At 37.9% G+C, this 18,297-nt stretch overlaps 4 protein-coding genes across 5 annotated transcripts in view; 3 read left to right on the forward strand and 1 right to left on the reverse strand.

Annotated features, from left to right (window-relative positions):
* Window positions 1,647-6,509, forward strand: LOC109823731 (actin-7). Its single transcript, XM_020390087.1, has 5 exons — window positions 1,647-1,776; window positions 4,079-4,149; window positions 4,245-4,638; window positions 4,721-5,334; window positions 6,126-6,509. Exons 2-5 carry the CDS (start codon window positions 4,090-4,092, stop codon window positions 6,189-6,191), a joined length of 1,134 nt encoding a protein of 377 aa, XP_020245676.1. The 5' UTR covers window positions 1,647-1,776; window positions 4,079-4,089; the 3' UTR covers window positions 6,192-6,509.
* LOC109824139 (histone H3.3-like) lies at window positions 9,443-10,544 on the forward strand. Its single transcript, XM_020390667.1, has 2 exons — window positions 9,443-9,459; window positions 10,026-10,544. The coding sequence occupies exons 1-2, from the start codon at window positions 9,443-9,445 to the stop codon at window positions 10,381-10,383; spliced, it is 375 nt and encodes a 124-aa protein (XP_020246256.1). The 3' UTR covers window positions 10,384-10,544.
* On the forward strand, window positions 11,313-16,327 carry LOC109823655 (VAMP-like protein YKT61). 2 transcript variants are annotated; one of them, XM_020389965.1, is made up of 7 exons: window positions 11,317-11,577; window positions 11,644-11,744; window positions 13,116-13,213; window positions 13,441-13,545; window positions 14,802-14,867; window positions 15,254-15,340; window positions 16,001-16,327. In XM_020389965.1, the coding sequence occupies exons 1-7, from the start codon at window positions 11,483-11,485 to the stop codon at window positions 16,049-16,051; spliced, it is 603 nt and encodes a 200-aa protein (XP_020245554.1). In that variant the 5' UTR covers window positions 11,317-11,482; the 3' UTR covers window positions 16,052-16,327. The 2 variants fall into 2 exon arrangements, with proteins under 2 accessions (XP_020245553.1, XP_020245554.1); XM_020389964.1 differs by having other exon boundaries at window positions 11,313-11,744.
* LOC109823654 (ubiquitin carboxyl-terminal hydrolase FAM188A) overlaps window positions 16,374-18,297 on the reverse strand; it is a 6,197-nt gene continuing 4,273 nt past the window's right edge. Inside the window, 3 exon segments of the mRNA XM_020389963.1 lie at window positions 16,374-17,295; window positions 17,729-17,800; window positions 18,077-18,262. Of these exon segments, the coding sequence (XP_020245552.1) occupies window positions 16,516-17,295; window positions 17,729-17,800; window positions 18,077-18,262 (1,038 nt within the window). The 3' untranslated portion in view covers window positions 16,374-16,515.

Raw genomic sequence — 18,297 nt, forward strand, 5'->3', positions numbered from 1 at the left:
TCGTCCCGCTGCCGTCCGCCCATTGCCGCAATATAAATGGTCAAATTAGTTTGACAAAAATAATATTTTCAAAACACATTTAAAAAAGAAACACTATAACATAATGTTTTTTTATAAAAATATAAAAAAAAACACATTCATTACCAAAGATACTCTAAACTATGAACTTGAGCCCGTATCTATCACTCTTCATAAAAATGCCAACGAATTTTCTATTTGTTTTTCCCCGTTATTTGAGAATTAAATATTTACAAATTTTCTCTTGAATATAATTGGCCAGCTGAGCGGAGCCACTGGAAATTAGTGGTCACTGCCAGCACAGCACAGGCGGATATAGTTGTTGCGGGCCCCGCCCCCCGCTGTCACCCACCGCACGTTCTTTCTGCCAACCCTGATGACGTGTCAACATCCTTTCCAAAAAAGAAACACCGAAAGTCCAATCGGACGGCCGACATTCTCCGTTTGAACGGTCAAGATTCAACAACATTTCACTCAAAATTTTTAATTGCTTTACTTAATTTTCCTTGTTGGTGACGCAAATGGTGCCGTAAATTCTAGTGGAAGAAACTTGTTGCCAAAGAATCTTGTCTTGACGAACTTCACAGATGTCCCCTCGTAGTTGTCACCATTTGCGCAAATCCCCATCAAATTCGGAAATTAGGAAAAAAAATTGCAAATAAACTTCGGACAATTTCACAAACTTGGTTGAATTTTCGAATATTTCCAACCGAACTTTAGCGTCAACTCTATTTTTAGCTAGAGATCTGACACAGGCAAATGGACACTTGGATTTGCTTAACTTTTAGAAACTATAGGAAAGTTATTTTCATTTATTTGGAAATATAGAGCGCATTCAATCAAGAACATGGAGACAGTATAAGATATTTTTAAGAGAAAATTATTCCTTTTTAGATTGATGTTCTCATTTCTCCAAGAGAGTATTTAAGGGGTTTATTTTTTTGGCCAAATTAGCTTTTACACTGGCCTTTTTATCTTCACATACCTGATAAAATACCAAATAGATTAGCTTATAAGCCATATATTATAAAAAGCCAATATACCTCTTTAAAAAATCAACAAGCTTACAAGAATAAGCTAGGTTTGACCAAACAAATTACCATGTTATCCAAATAATTTTTCTAATATTTTTATCATAAAAGCCAAGAGCCACCAAAAACTAAAATAACTAATACTTTAAAAAATAAGCGTGCCCTAACACTCTCTAATTCTCTAACGTACCTACTGTTGTATATATTTATTTGTGTGTGCGTCTCTCCTTCATTACTTGTATTTTTTATTGCCCCCATTTAGTTTTAGATATATCAGTGTAGATTCTATTTTATGTTTATTTCGAAAGATTAGAGAAAATCCACATAAAAAATTGAAATTTCAAAAAAAAAGAAACTATTGAGCTTCATAAAACTATTAAATTCTGAGAGCTTCATAAAAAATTGAATATCTAAAACTATTGAACTTTCGAAAATTTTCACCTAAAGTCCAGGGACAATATTTGTCCTAGAATTTTCGGGATTAATTTATAAAAAAATTAGAATAGCTTTGTAAAACTCGTAAAATATAGAGCCGTTTTCTTTAATATTCAAACTTCGGGGACTTTTTATACAAATCACCTTAGGGGTTTTGTGAAGTTTTACGGACACTGTCCTGTATAAAAACTCCCCTCTGCTCTTCTTCCTCATCCGCTGCCATTTTGCTTCATTCTCGCAAGAAATCGCTCTCGTTTTCTTCGACTCGAAGCTCCTTCCTCACTTCGTTAAGGTATACTTGATCTCGATCTTTGTTCCTCAGATCTCATGATTTGTTTAGTTCAATCGCTCGATCGATCGGATCGAGGCTCGTTAGATTCACGATCTGGATCTGATTTCTTTAGATCTGTTGATTTTCTTAGTTCGAGTGCTCGATCGGTTTGATCTGCGCTTGTTTGATGCAGATCTGATGCGTATCGAGTTGATTAAGTCTTTGTTTGAGTTTTTTGTGAGTGCTGACTATGTAGATCTAGGGTTTTAGTTGGTTATGGTTCTGATTCTGTGATTTGGAGGTCAGATCTGTAGGATTTTTTTGTGATCTGTAGCTGTTTTATGTTATATTTATAGATCTGGATTTGTGATTAGTGAAGGACTTGATAAGCTACTTCTTCTTGAAAATTTTTTATGGAGATCGCTTTGTTATGTAAACTTGTATTTTCTTTGAAATTAGGTAGGTTTTTGTTCCTGGATTAGCTGCTGGATGATTTTGTTACTTCATTTACCACATTTTGGAAACATCAGTAGTTGAAAGTTGAAGTTTAAATGAGAAGAAGTATAAGACTGGACTTTTTAATAACGTAAATTGCAAATTAAGCATTCTTATCGAGTTTGATGATTTTGCCGTTGTGTTATTTTTTTTACTACTTCTCACACGGCCATATTATTACCTATAAACTAAGTTTTTTTATTTAAATTAGTAGCTAAAGAATTTCTTTTTGAAGTTTTCTTTGTACAGAAAAGGGTAACTAGTTGTGATGTAGATGCAAATTTTACACCTAATTATGGATGTTTTGAGAAATGATCTTCTTGTTCCCTTGCAATGAAAATTGATCACTGGACTCCAGTGACTTAAATGAGTTAGTTTTCACCTAATTCTGGAAGTGCATTCTTACATTTTGAACAGTTCTTTACAGGATCGGTTTGTGGCAAACTATCTAACATACATAAAAAGAGCTCTGAATACTTATGTGGACCTTAGATGAACTAGCTATTTACCATGGATGCTTGGGTAATATGGCGATTATATAATACAGTCTGAAATTAAGAAATATTCCCTTTCTTATGAGAGGCTTTAATTTTGGAAGCACTCGTTCTTTTATTTTCCCTGGTTCGTAGTATAAAATGTTGCTTTTATATCACCTTAAGATGAGACATTACCACAAGCTTCGGTTGTCAATGACAATTCTAACACAATGTAGGAAACTTAGATGTTTAAGAACATAATTTAGAAGCCACTTGCACAAGGGCTAATGGAGATCATATCAAAATTTTGGTTACACTAATAAATGCGACGGATGGTGGTCAGCAGTAAGTAGTTTTTTTTTCTTTTCTGCATTTAGCTACCTATTGCGATATCCATGCAAGGAATATTTTTAACTCTTGGTTGGTTTGAATGACTCCTCAAAAGGTGGAAACTCCAACAAAGTTTCGGGGCTAGTAAATAAGCAGTTTCTTTGAGTGAAGACTAATTGATTTTTGTGAATATTCATCTACTCATTCATTTGGCCAAGCAAACTCTTAAATGCTCAGCGTCCACATTTCATTTACTCGATGAATTATTTTATTGTCATAATTATTTCATGAGAACGCAGTATACGTAATAATCAAGTGTGATTTGTTCACTGCACCCCAATTGAATTTTTCTGCAACTGTTGAACTTTATTCAGAGTCTGATGAGTTTCATGTTCTGTGATATATGCGGTGGTAGTTGTACAAGATTGGTATTTTCAATATGCTAGTGGACGTTATTGGTTTGTAAGAATAATCATTTGTTTTTGGTAAAATTTTATTGGTGAGTCTGATAAAAATAACATATATTGCATTAATGAAATTCATGATACTATTGAAGGATTTTTCTAGCCCAAACATGTCCGAATAAAAACTAGCTTGGAATCTTTTTCACTCTCTTTCTAGGAAGAATATTAGGCAATTATTGTTCTCTGATTTCGTAGAACGGCTGAATGGAAATTTGGATTTTATATCATCAGAATGCAAAGTGATGTGGATTCATTAGTCTGTTTCTTGAGTGGGTTAGCCATTACATGTTATGGTCACCGCCATCTAGATGATTGGTTCAGTTGGCTTGTTCATGCTTTCGAAGGATTTCTTCCAAAGTGCTAAATAAGTGCTGTTTTTGAATGCGCATCTTTCAGTTTCACATGGAGGAAAAATTATGTATTTTTCTTATCATCTATAACCATCACTAAAAGTGAAAGTCTATTAATTTCAAAGTCGAAAGAAGTATACATTATTTAAGGTCTTCCAGTTGTTATTGCTGGAATGAAAATCTAACTGGCTTTCTTGTTTATTTACAGCTTCTTAGGAAATGGCAGACACTGAGGATATCCAGCCCCTTGTCTGTGACAATGGTACCGGAATGGTTAAGGTTGGGAAACTTCTTTTGTTATCCTATTATACTTGTAGTCTACATTATTACCTCTCTTATATCAATTACACTCATCTTTCTGTAATTTCTTGCAGGCTGGATTTGCTGGCGATGATGCACCTAGAGCAGTATTCCCTAGCATTGTAGGCAGACCTCGCCATACCGGAGTCATGGTTGGGATGGGGCAGAAGGATGCTTATGTGGGCGATGAAGCCCAGTCCAAGAGAGGTATCCTCACCTTAAAGTATCCAATTGAGCACGGTATTGTCAGCAACTGGGATGATATGGAAAAGATCTGGCATCACACCTTCTACAATGAGCTCCGTGTTGCCCCCGAGGAGCACCCTGTTCTTCTCACTGAGGCTCCACTCAACCCCAAGGCCAACAGAGAGAAAATGACTCAGATAATGTTTGAAACCTTCAATGTTCCCGCCATGTATGTTGCCATCCAGGCCGTCCTCTCTCTTTACGCTAGTGGTCGTACCACAGGTACATATCATACTATATTTCATTATTAAACTAACATCGACATCCTTCATCTTTAACAAATTGGGTTTATTTTTTTCCACAGGTATTGTGCTGGACTCTGGTGATGGTGTCAGCCACACTGTCCCAATCTACGAAGGATACGCCCTTCCTCATGCCATCCTTCGTCTGGATCTCGCTGGTCGTGATCTCACTGATTCCTTGATGAAGATCCTCACTGAGAGAGGTTACATGTTCACTACCACAGCAGAGCGGGAAATTGTAAGAGACATCAAGGAGAAGCTCGCTTATGTTGCTCTAGATTATGAGCAGGAACTTGAGACTGCCAAGAGCAGTTCCTCTGTGGAGAAGAACTACGAGCTTCCTGATGGTCAGGTGATCACGATTGGAGCTGAGAGGTTCAGGTGCCCTGAGGTCCTCTTCCAGCCATCATTCATTGGTATGGAAGCTGCGGGTATTCACGAGACAACCTATAACTCCATCATGAAGTGTGATGTGGATATCAGGAAGGACTTGTATGGTAACATTGTGCTCAGTGGAGGGTCGACCATGTTCCCTGGTATTGCTGACCGTATGAGCAAGGAAATCACAGCGCTTGCACCTAGCAGCATGAAGATCAAGGTTGTTGCACCTCCTGAGAGGAAGTACAGTGTCTGGATTGGAGGCTCCATCCTTGCTTCCCTCAGCACCTTCCAGCAGGTAATGTTTAATGACCATTTATTTCCTTCCAGATACGTTCATGATTTTTTTCCATGTCTAGGAGTAACTTTCACGGTGGAAATCTAACTTGACATCCCAGATAGGGGTACTCATGTTTTATTTATACCAGAGCAAGCATAAAGCAAATAGCATTCACTTGTATAGTTTTCTAATCTGAAACAGATATCTCTAACTGTCCGATTATACTAATAACTGCAGTACTCATAACTTTAATAGGAACAATAATCACATTGTGGATCACCTTACTAAAAGGATTTTCTTGTAGCCACTGATTCTCGCATTATTCCATATATATATATTACTACACAAGCTGCTTGGTTTCACCTCTAATAATCTTTTTCAGTTATTATTTAGTCTATGATAGCTTAAGAATTTACAGATGGCATGTGATATTTGTAGTTATTCACAAATATTTGGAAGTTCCTTTGAATGATGGTGCAAGTTGGTCATAACTCATAACTAATCTTGTTTGTTATTGGTGTTTGTGAATGATCCTTATAATTTCACTAGGTGCTTCTATTCTCAGGCTATATACCTATGACTATGTTTTTCCTGTTTTTGCTTTCTTGATAAGTTTGCTAAAAACTCTCCCAACCCAAATCCGAAGGTTTGGTTGGTGAAAAAGAACTGCATACAAAGAGTTGGCGACAGTTTGCATGCCGTTTCATTGTTTCATGCATACATGAATATAAATTTCTCAACCCGATAGCAACCCAGTATTGTGTTTAAGTGCTAACTGACCGACCTACTTCTAAATTTTTTGAACGCAGATGTGGATATCCAAGGCAGAGTACGATGAATCTGGTCCTTCAATCGTTCACCGCAAGTGCTTCTAAGTTTTTCAATCATGGCGACGAGTCGTATCTAGCTGTCTTGAGGTGGTTTTTGAGCTTGTTTAATTGAGATTGTTGTGGAGTTTGTTTGAGTTGTATTTGTACTCTATGATCCTTTGGTATGCGTAGACTCTAAAAGGGATTTGAGGGCTGGTATTTTGCCTTCAAATCCTTTGTTTCAATTAGGCTTGTCAAGTTTGGTAGTGTTTTAGTAGAGAGCTTGTTTCTTTTCCTTCGCTATGAGCAGTTGTGATGTTTGTATTCTTGAATCAAATTCTTGTTGATATATAATAACACTATTATCTGCCAGTTCTGATTTCATTCCAGCTCGTGGGCGTGAAGTTTTTCACGTATTTTGTGTTGCGGAGTATTGATTTTGGCTTTTTGTGATGAATTCAGTTCGGGTGTTGCCAAAAATTAAAATAAGCGGTTATTTGTTTACGTTACCATGTTTGATCGGTAAATGGAATGTTGTAATATTTACTGTGGATTCGCTTGGGCGTGGGTCTCTGGAGAGCAGGCAATCCTACGAATCCCCAAGTCCATAATAGTGTAAGATCATACGAAGTATTAGAAGCATTATAACAACGTTGAGCTTTCGACGAGTTCTCCGGAGAATAGATTAGAGCGTTTTCATCTTACTTTGAAAACATGAATTGAAGTTATAGGAATATGGAGAGCACTAGTGGATCAAGCTTGCAGAGCAAAGGATCGTCACATGGGTTCTTCTCCCTTCTCCTGAGATTTTATCCTCCTTATTTTCTCTTTAGGGGGGGTTAGTCACTTAGAACTTTTTAAGTAGAACTGGGATAATTGGTAAAGTAGAATAATTTTTTGACACTGGGATAATTTAGTAGAACAATGATGGGTAATTCTTAAAGTGGGATAATTTGGTAGGATAATTTGGTGGGATAATGATGGATAATATTATAAAGTTGCATAATTTGGTAGGATAATTTGGTGGGGGTAATGGTGGGTATAAATTACTATTGTTAATAATTGTATATTAAAAATAATATAATATTGATAAGCAAATTCTAGTGATAACTATAAAATATAATGCAATAAAACATCATTATTCATCTCAAATAATAAAATAATTTACAAATAAATAAAAATTTAAATCCCTAGAGTGATTCGACTTCCATCATCCCACATGGCTTCTATCATCCCACATGACATCTGCCATAGAATTTCTCCAAACTCCTATAACTGCTCGTTGAGTCTGTAACTCGTCTTCTTTATCGGAGTCATCGTCTACACCAACAACATTTCGTGGAGTTTCTAGTAGAGGATCATAAATGTCGAAGTTCAAATCTCATAACATCATAAGAAAGAAAAATAAGCATTTTTCAGCCATTAACCCTTTGGACCAATCTCATCATGAACGCTGAAACCAAATCAGCAAATAAATGAAATGTACACAGGAATCATCCATGGCCGCTAAACAAATGATCAACAGATGAACTATAAATATCCCAATCAATTTACTGAGGCGATTTAATAATAATAGATATCACCATTAACCATTCAACATCTAATCATCAATGTGATCGCAAAGTTGCTTTCTAACTTATAGAAAAAACATAAATAGCCCGCATATCTTTAGCACTAACCCACCAACACTATATTCTTAACCTAAACCACTGTTGTAGAGAGAAAACTTAGATCAAACAAATAATAATAAAATAATTTAACGTCAAAAAGCTATCAATAAAGTAATACATCTTGAAGATAATAATAAAAGATCTAATCATCACAAAAATAAAGTAAAGACAGAAAAATGAACGGATGATTGACTTCATGGCAGAGAAATTTTCTAGGCGGAGAAACTAACCAAGAGGGAGGGAGGCGGCGTTTCACTTTTTTTTCCCAATTGTATTCTTTTCAATGTGTGGGATAATTTGAGAGAGGAGAACTTATGGTTATATATATAGGTAGTATAATTTGTGGGATAATTATGACCAATTATCCCAATTCTAATTCTAGTAGAATTCTACTTGACTAACGCACCAAAAAAATAATACAGTTCTAGTTCTACAAAAGTTCTACTTGACTAACACTATAAAAAAATATCTCATTTCCTAGTTCTATGTGACTAACACCTTAAAAATTTATCCCACAAATTATCTCAGTTCCAGTTTTAAGTTCTAGATGACTAACCCCCCTTAGAGATTATATTTGCATGGTTTTTTCTACACATTTATATGCAATAGAAGGGATATTTGGAATGAGACGTCGTCTTATTTGAAGAAAATGGTAAGTACAAGTCCGATATGTTCCTAAAAGAATGAGTTCCGTTGACTGCTGATAGCTTATTTTGCGACGCAACGAAATGCCTCGTAGCCTCCCTCTAGCAAGCACAAGCTTGTCAAGCTATACTTCTCTCCACGCTGCACTTCATAGTGATTGTGGACTGAGCTTATATAAAGTTCTTCAAAATGGTCAAATTGGTGTATTTTTTATACACTAGGTGACTGAATGGTATATTTTTTTTTTTGACAAATTGGTATATTATATAGACTCTAGCGCCATATACCCCTTAAGTTTGGCCGGATCTATTTTTCCGACCAATTTTTTACATGTGGTGCCAACGTGGCATCCGGCGTGACGGGATTTATTTCACAAAAACCCTCATCTGCAGAAAACCCCTCACAAATTTCACAAAACCCCCTCATCAAGAATTCAATCCTGCTCCTAAAACCTCTCCTCCTCCTCCTCCCCCTCTCCCTTCTCCTCCTCCTCCTCCTCCATTACTTTCCAAGAACATATCTCACCAACCCCTTCACTGTATTTCCTCCATAGCGCAACTCTACATATTATATCACTAAAAAAATAAAATAAAACTAAATCGAATTCAATCACGAGATAAACAAATGCATCCACCATTACTTTCCAAGAATGCCCAGCAGCCCCAGCCTGCATCCTTTGCGTAATCAACAATTGCATCCACCACTACCTCCCAAGAACTCCTTTGGCACCATAATCGCCGACGACACGACATTCCCCACGCCCCCGCAGTCGGTGGAATCAAAATCGGAGGGTAGGCCGATTGCTTCCCCAACATCGCCTTCTCAAACTCATAAGTCCCGAAGTAAATCACCAAGCTCGTCGAAGACCCAACTAGCACCGCCGACACGCCGTGGTAAAACCCTAGAATCCCATCGGATCTGAAGTTCTTGACGGCGGCGTCGAGGGCGGAGGAGTAGATCTTGGCGGCGCCCTTGGTTTGGAGCTTGGTTTTGATGGTGTCGATGGGGAGGAGACAAACGTAGGTGAAGGCGCCGACGATACCGCCTATGAGGGATCGGTCGAGGAGGGAGAAGGATTTCAGGACGGATCTGCTAGGGTTAGGGTTTCGTCGAGGGGAGAGGGAGAGGGAGAGGGAGGAGAATGAGGGGGGCTTGGGATTTTTGACGTAGGATTTGCTAGGGTTTGGGGAGGAGACGAGGAGAGTGTTGAGGCTGGTGAAGAGGGAGGGGAATTCTTGGAGGTTTGAGGAGAGAGCGAGAGGGTTTTGTGAAATAAATCTGTCACGCTGGAGTCCACGTCGTGGCCACGTTGGAGTCACTTGAGAAAATTGGTCGGAAAAATGAATCCGGCCAAACTTAAGGGGTATATGACGCCAGAGTCTATATAATATACCAATTTGTCAAAAGAAAAAAAACTATATCATTCTGTCGCCTATCATTATGTCGCATAGTGTGTACAAAATATTCCAATTTGATCATTTTGCCTATATAGTTCTATGTAGCAGAGTTCCAACAACCATTACGCTGCCCAATAACACCACGTCTAAAACCATAATTCCCAAACGCCTCAAACTGCATTTTCCAGCCCAAACAGCGAGCCCAAACCAGCCCAGCTCCAACGCGGACGAAGCAGATCCATCTCGAAGCCACCCCTCAGAGTGANGGGGACCGTCGCCCTCCGGGAGATCCGGAAGTACCAGAAGAGCACCGAGCTCCTGATCCGGAAGCTCCCCTTCCAGCGCCTGGTCCGCGAGATCGCGCAGGACTTCAAGACCGACCTCAGGTTCCAGAGCTCCGCCGTCGCCGCCCTCCAGGAGGCCGCCGAGGCGTACCTCGTCGGGCTCTTCGAGGACACGAACCTGTGCGCGATCCACGCGAAGAGGGTCACCATCATGCCCAAGGACATCCAGCTCGCGAGGAGGATCAGAGGCGAGAGGGCTTAAGAAGGGGATCTTCGCTGTTTTGTGTCTTGTTTTATGATGGCTAGATGTGAAATATATTGTATCAGTGGAATATTATGGGAATGAAATTTTAGCTCTTCGTTTGGTTATTCTTCTTCTTTTTTTTAATAAATTAGATATCTACTTTTTTAAGTGATTACTAATATTGGTGTACGTTGTAATCTATACATTTTGAGCAGAGTAATTTTGCTTATTTAAATTTCTTTGTATTGTTATTATTTAGATTTTCTATGGTTGCGGTAGCCACTTGAATTATTTTTGGGTAAATTTTAATTATGCGGGTAAATCTTTATATAAGAATTTATTGAAGGGTTATAAATAGGACAAATTTTCAAAATTGACTTCTTTGTCAAAAGATCTCAAAAATCGTTTTGTTTCAAACTTCAAGGAATTTCAACTCCCGTGAAGTTTGAAATTTTTTTTTTCCAAAAACCGATTTAGTTTCAACCAACTGGATCGGTTTTTAAAATTAAGTTTGAAACGGATTTTTTTTTAAGATTAAGATTCAAAACAGGTTGATTTTGAAAATTTGTCCGTTATAAATATAGTCGTGATTACAGTTTTTTATTTACTAATTTCCAAGTTCCATAAGTAACGTTATTTTCCCTATAATAATAAAGGAGAAAGGGTAAGCTGAGGATATACAGATCGAACAATTTTTCAAAACCGACCGAATTTTTTTCTTTTCAAAATCGACCGTTTTTATTTATTTATAAAAATCGGGCAACCCTGACTATTTAGGATAGTGATTAGCTTGCTAATCACAAAACCAGGTCGATTTTGATAAATAAAAAAAAAGTCCATTTTGAAAAAAAAAAAATCAGCCGGTTTTGAAAAATTGTTCTATACAGATCGGGTCGACGCTTTCGGCGGTGGCTTTTTTTGCAAATATCAAAATTGGTCATTGGAATTATGTTTTGCAAAATGCCCAAAGTTACAGATCGGCAATTCGGCATCCAATTCCTCTCTTTTCCCGATTCCTATTCTAACCTTCGTTTCCTTCGAGGAGAAGGGAGCAGAGCGCACCCATTCCATCCGATTTTCTAGGGTTTCGAAATTTCGCTCCGGTCTCTAGAAATCGATGAAGATAACATCGATCCTCATTCTTCGATGCCCGGACTCGGACTCGTCGGATCCGGTCGTGGTCGCCGGCGCCACCGACGTCCGCCACTTCGGGTTCTTTCAGCGGAACTCCGCCAGGGAGTTCATCCTCGCCGGCGCCACCGACGTCCGCCACTTCGGGTTCTTTCAGCGGAACTCCGCCAGGGAGTTCATCCTCTTCGCTGCTCGCACCGTCGCCAAGCGAACGCAGCCTGGCCAGCGTCAATCCGTTCAGCATGAAGGTGAGAAATCCTGATTTATTTTTTTTGGTTAATTTTTGTTTGGGTTATTTGAATGAATCCGTGTGTTGGTGGAATTTGTGGATGTTTTTTTTTGTTTTGTTTTGTTTCCATGTGGATCGTTATTTTGAATTTTTTCATAGGGATAAGTTGATTGGTTGATCTTTTGAATCGCAATCTGGATTGTGAATTTTGGACGGATGGTTATAATTGTCCAAGAGATTGGGGGAAATTGGAGGGTTTCGAACGTGTAATTGATAACTTCAAGGCCTTCTGGTTTGAGAGTGACAGTAGAATTCTGCTTCTTGAAAATATGTGCAGGCTCTGAAATTTGCAAACTTTCCTATACAGCTGAATTCAGAAGCATATCTCCTTCTTTAATCGATGCATGATTCGACGGTATTCATAGCTCTAGTTTGCAAGTGCAGAATTGTGCTGGTTACATGTTTTGTTAGGCAAGCATGGTTTTAGGATTGAAATTTAAAAATGTGAAAACTAGTAGTATATATTCGTCTATATTTATTATATGCATGTGATTACCAAAAGCTTTTGTATGTGAATTGCTATGCATGTGCATCTTCAGATATCCTTGATATATTTGCATCATATGGTAACAGTAGAGCAATTTTTTTTGAAAATATGTCGACCAATTACGGATTCATACTTGTACATATGCACACACGTGTGTGTACACTTGTGACTTCTAGCATGTATCAGGATGATTGTTATACATAGAGAGTAGCTCTCTAGCATTATCTTCTTGTATCATTAGAAATTCGTTGTGAAATGCCCGCCTAGGAATTTCTTGTAAAATAATTATTTCTGAAAATTATACGATTGAAAATATGTCAATTAATCATATCTATTGATCAGGCATGGGAGGGTATGATTTTGTCCTTTCAATGTATGCAAATTATCTTGCACTTATATGATTGTGGACTGCATATATCCATGCATATATTCATGTGGCTGCGGCATATATCCATACATCCATGTATTTCACTTGTATGATTGTGAACTGGCATGTAACCATACATATATTCATGCAAAAAAGTGAATGGGTTAGTGTGTGCGTGTGTGCTTATTTGTGGAGACCAGTGTCTTAACATATTCATTTGGATCCCTGTATCTTCATTGTCAATCTATGTTCTCTGTGATTTCTGCTTTGGTTTGGTTATGTTGATCACAGAAGAGAGTTATTTGTTCATTCATTTATATGTTCGCAAGTATGGCATATAATATGGTTGCCTGGAAGTTTGTTTTGTATTTTCATTCTTTTTGTAAAAACAAAAGTTTATCTGTACATAGGAAGTAAGCATTGACAATCTTGTTAGAATATCAATTGTAAACTTCATTTTTTGGTTTTGCTTGTAGAATACAAGGTTCATGCTTACAACAGAAATGGGCTCTGTGCACTGGGATTTATGGATGATCATTATCCTGTTCGGAGTGCCTTTTCTCTTCTCAACATGGTAATGCATTTTTTGTCCTCAGTAACATTAGTGGTTGAAAATTAATTTCAGTGAAGATACGTTCCTTATGCTGCATTAATTGTGACATTTATGTTACTAATATATCAAACATGGGTGGTAAATACTCTCCTGTGGCACATAATTATATGTTAAAAAAGCAAACCTGCTTGCCGTTGTTTCATTTCTTTTTTCCTCTGGGTATGAAAATTATGAAATTTTTTTTGAAGGTTCTAGATGAATACCAGAAAGCATTTGGGGAAGCATGGCGATCGGTGCAGGCTGATGTAAGCGAGCCGTGGCCATATTTGGAGAATGCCCTAACAAAATATCAGGTTTGTGTGATCTATGTCCTTAAATGAATAAGTTTCTAGTGGTGAGCATCCTTCCATTATTAAGATTTAGGTGTTAGTCGGTTTTTGACCTCTGTGTTCCCTTAGAGGACTAGGGAGCTTTAAGAAGATCTCTCAGTAACATATTTCTATTACTACATATAAGGAAAAGCCTTTCTTTTGTGTGAACCGCAATTTAGAATGTTAAAAATATCATTACACTTAGAAAAAACTAAAGAAATGCCCACTTTTAAAAATCCAAAAAATCTAACATACCATTCATTCCCTTGACAGTTCAACTACGATACAATCTTCCACGTTTCACTTAACAATTCAACTACAACACTCTTCCTCGTTTTGTGTCATGCACGCATTGCATGCACCAAGATACTTGTACAAATTATTTTAATTTTGAAGTCCTATCAAAATGCTTGGTTTTTCATTGTTCTCTTAAGTCTGTATGTGGAAATGTACTAATCAGTTTTATCCCACTTGTTTACGTTGCTTTGGTGTTTTTGGTTTTGCATTGTCCAGAGTCTGTTTTTTGTTGGAGCTCTAACATGTTCTTTTTCTAAAAACCATATCGATTAATTATTCCCTCTCTTGCTGGTAAATTTTTTTTTGAAGTTCAACCATGTCCTATATGTGCACATTTCCTGGTGCACTTTTTGTGGTGCACGGATCATATATGACTTGGATATGATAGTTACCATATTCGTATCCGCTTACCAATCTCGGACGAGATACATATATGCCTTGGTAAAGAAAATTCATAACTGTATCCACTAAAATCGGATACGGATACAAATATGCATGCGGAGATGTAAGCGGATATACGTGAGGATACAAAACGGATATGAGGAAACTAGATATCTTGAAAGCAATAGTTCATATGATATGAACTAGGATTAGATTTCTTGATAATCAAAATCAGCCTCAAATCCATTAATCTAAGGATTAAAACTGTTGCAACTATATGACCAACATATATTTGGATATTTCGGATACAAATGTAGATATTTCACTACATAATCATATCTGTTACCATATCCTATCGGTTAAAGATTTTAGCAACCACATCCGCATCCTAACGGATAGGAATATTTTCTCGGATATAGATATTTTTGTGCACCCCTGACCACTCTGGACTGTTGAAACTTGTGTGATATTTACCATCTCAGACTCTCAGTGCTTCATGTTTCTTTGTTATTACCATTTGATTAAGCAGTTTTACAGTTTTAGTATATTCTTGATTGCAGGACCCTGCAGAGGCTGACAAGTTACTGAAGATTCAGAGAGACTTGGATGAAACCAAAATTATTCTTGTAAGTTTTTGCTGATGAGATTAGTTATGCAATATGCGTTGTTATAAGTGGAGCTCATTCTACTGTTATCTAAGTTACCAAATGAAGAAAAATCAATAACGACTCATTTGCAATAATAAAAATGTGAGCAATATGATGAAGAAAAACTTGTAGTAAAAGCTTAGATACGTCAGCTTAGGTAGTTTGAATAGTTCATTTTTTTGTTGCCATCATCATATAGTGTGGATTAGATATACAGTCCACCTATAAAGTCCTGTTGTGGTTATATTCTATATTTTTATCTTTTTGTTAAGAGTTGAATGGTACTTCTCTCAAAGAATTCACAAATAGAAGATTTTCATGAGAATATATTTGTATTGTTAACATATTTTCCAAATTCATCGCAGCATAAGACTATTGATAGTGTATTGGAACGAGGGGAAAAGTTGGATAGCCTTGTGGAAAAGAGTTCAGATCTCAGTGCTGCATCCCAGGTAAATGCTACAACGATTCAGTTATTAATAAAGCTATTTATACAGGGCGCCAATTAATACTTTCAATGTACTTTTATTTCCGCTATTTTGTTTTCAGATATTACAAGTTCTTGGATTAGTTTTCCCTCACCTGCCATTTATTCACTAGCTGTGTAATTTTCCATAAAGTACAATGAATTGATTGCGGAACATCTACCTATTCATGAAAAAATGCTGAAGTTATTTTCTTGATTTCACATACGAAACATGGATATAGTATGTTCTTGGTATCATGTTGTAGTATACTGCTGTAGTTTTCATCCTTGCTTCCATTCTGCACTTCATAGGATGTTGTGCTGATTAACCATCTTCATCGTAGAAATTCCTGTCCTGCTTGGAATCCCCCCCCCCCCCCCCCCGCCCCCGCTTGATTCTAGTCTCTGTGTTATATTTTCTACGTAGAAATCCTGAGTCGCTGCTTTGAATCCCCCCCCCCCCCCCCCCCCCCCCCGCCCTCTTGATTTCTAGTTTCGTGTTATATTTTCTACGAGGTTACTGAATTCACCAGCGAAGTGTTTACCCAAACTTCTTAATTCTATCCAGCAAATGAACTCGTTATATTACTTGCTTCATCCAGAAGTCAGTGATCTAATAGTTTTTTTTTTTTGGTTATCTTGACAGATGTTCTACAAGCAGGCGAAGAAAACCAACCAGTGCTGTACCATCCTCTAACTGCACAAAGATTACTGCGAACCGAGTTAACTTTGATAACTGAATCGAGCATCGATGGAATATGGGTGGCCGAATACCTGTTACGCTTTATCTCAACTGTGTGAAACTTCGTTGGATTAAACCCTAATAACTGGTCAGTAAATGGGCAGTGTAGCATTCGATGCTACCTCAGTTTTCATACATTCATCTCTTGTACTTTTACAACTGCAGCAGCTTTGGTGTAATGCTCTTATTTATGCAATACTACCATCTGCGTCTGTGGAGAAATTCAGTCAACTTTCTTCCAGTGGAGAGGAAGTATTTTATGTTCTGGCTCACGAAATACTCTAGCCTCAATAATCATACAATAACTAATTACCCGCACTGTTACAATTATAGTTCCAGAATGTTGGTAAAAAGTAAAAATTGAATTAAATATTAAAAAAAAACACATCTTCAAGCAGCATAAACCATCATCATCATAATTATACAATGCTCGGAGCATCTCCAACCCAATTGCAAACAGCTCTTGGCCAGCGAGTCCTAATACAGTCCACCAGCGGAGCATGCTTCGATGGCTCAGGCTGGTTCACCTCCGCCCCTTGATTACTACTGCTACTAACATCAGCCATATACTCATCCTGGCTCCACTTTGGCGGCACAGAAACACTCAGCTTACAGAGCCTCGGTCTCTGCAACGCACCGTTTCCATTTAATACCGACTTGGCTATCCCGTTGAAATGATAAACGTCGAACAATTTCTTTCCATTCAACCCCGATGAATCCTTAAACCCTCCTAAGCTTCTATCGAGATCGAGTAAAGCCTGCCAGAACTCGCTCCACACAATAAAACCTGCGCCGGTTAAGCTCTCGAGTTTTGCTGGTGGAAAATTTATGTTCGTCTCTCGAAGGACTTGATGAAATCCTTCAACACTAATGAAACCTCCACCGCCACTTTGATCCTGGGCGTCAAAGGCTTTTCTGATCTTAGATTCTCGTTCTTCAAGTTCGTTTTCTTCTTGGACGGAGGGATTTAGGGCGAATAGGACAGTGTAGTGGGATTCACTACCTACTACCCATATCGGCCATTTGGGGCATTTCAGGTGGTTGCCAACCTTGCAGAAGTTGAGGGACTCTAGGAGAGTAAGGAATCCGACCTCTACGGTTGTGGGTATTCCTTTTAGGAACATGCCACCGCCGAGATCCATCCTGCCATCGAATACGTTAGGAACTGCCTGCCCGCAAAGAAGTAGGTTCACTATTTCCTGAGAGAAGAAAAGAGTTGGATTGATGTTTGATTGAATATTTGAGAAAGCTATATCATGTGGACGTTTCAATGGGTTTATTAAAGTCACTTGTGAAATGGTAAAGATGATCAAGTAAAGATAGAACTGAAAGGATATTTTTTGGGAGTAAACAAGAACTGATCCTGTCTCCACATTATTGATGATGATTGTTGACTAGTGTGCTGTCGATGTGGCCGTCTGCTATGATCTTGACATACTGATCATTAAGTTTGAAGTGATCAGCGCATGTGCCACATCAACACACCAGCTTCCGTTATTTGGTTTTTTTGTATCTCAAGCTTAATAGTGTATTCTTGCTTCATTTCTTCAATTTATGGAACTTTAAAGCTTGTCTGACGAAGAGCGAAAAAGAACATTTTTAATGAATTGGATTGAAGGAAACATGATTTACCTGAGACGCATGCCCAAACGGAGCTGTGACCAACGGTAGGCTAGGGTCATCTCTGTCTGCTTGAATGGATTCCTACAGCACCAATATCAGATGAGTTCAGCAGCAGACTGATTAGATATAATTTACTGAGAAAGTCTTATGCAAGCACGCCAACTGTGTCGTCAAATAACTTATACGGTCCCCAATATCTACACCTAATGTTTTCCATTATGTTTCAGATATGTATACTTGTAGGCTAGCGTAGTATCTCAGTGCTTATAATTCAGAAAAAGTTAATGATGGTAGAGAATGATATCCGAAAAAACATAGCAAGCATATTAAGTGGGTAGGCAGTGAACAGAACCATACCAGGCCACGAGAAAGTAGGGCAGATATGAGGAAGAGCATAGCCCCCATACGACTTTGAAAAACAGGGAGCTCTTCTGTAAGCCGTTTGATAGCAGATGCTTCTGATGTGTATGTCTTAACTCTTAGAACTTTCTGAAAATCTGTAGCTGATTCAATTGAAAGACCTTCCAATGATTTGGTTATCATCTGTTCCAAAGCCCCATAAAAGAATCAGTAGATCA

Source organism: Asparagus officinalis, chromosome 9, assembly GCF_001876935.1.
Source record: "Asparagus officinalis chromosome 9, Aspof.V1, whole genome shotgun sequence".
Lineage (NCBI taxonomy): Eukaryota > Viridiplantae > Streptophyta > Magnoliopsida > Asparagales > Asparagaceae > Asparagus > Asparagus officinalis.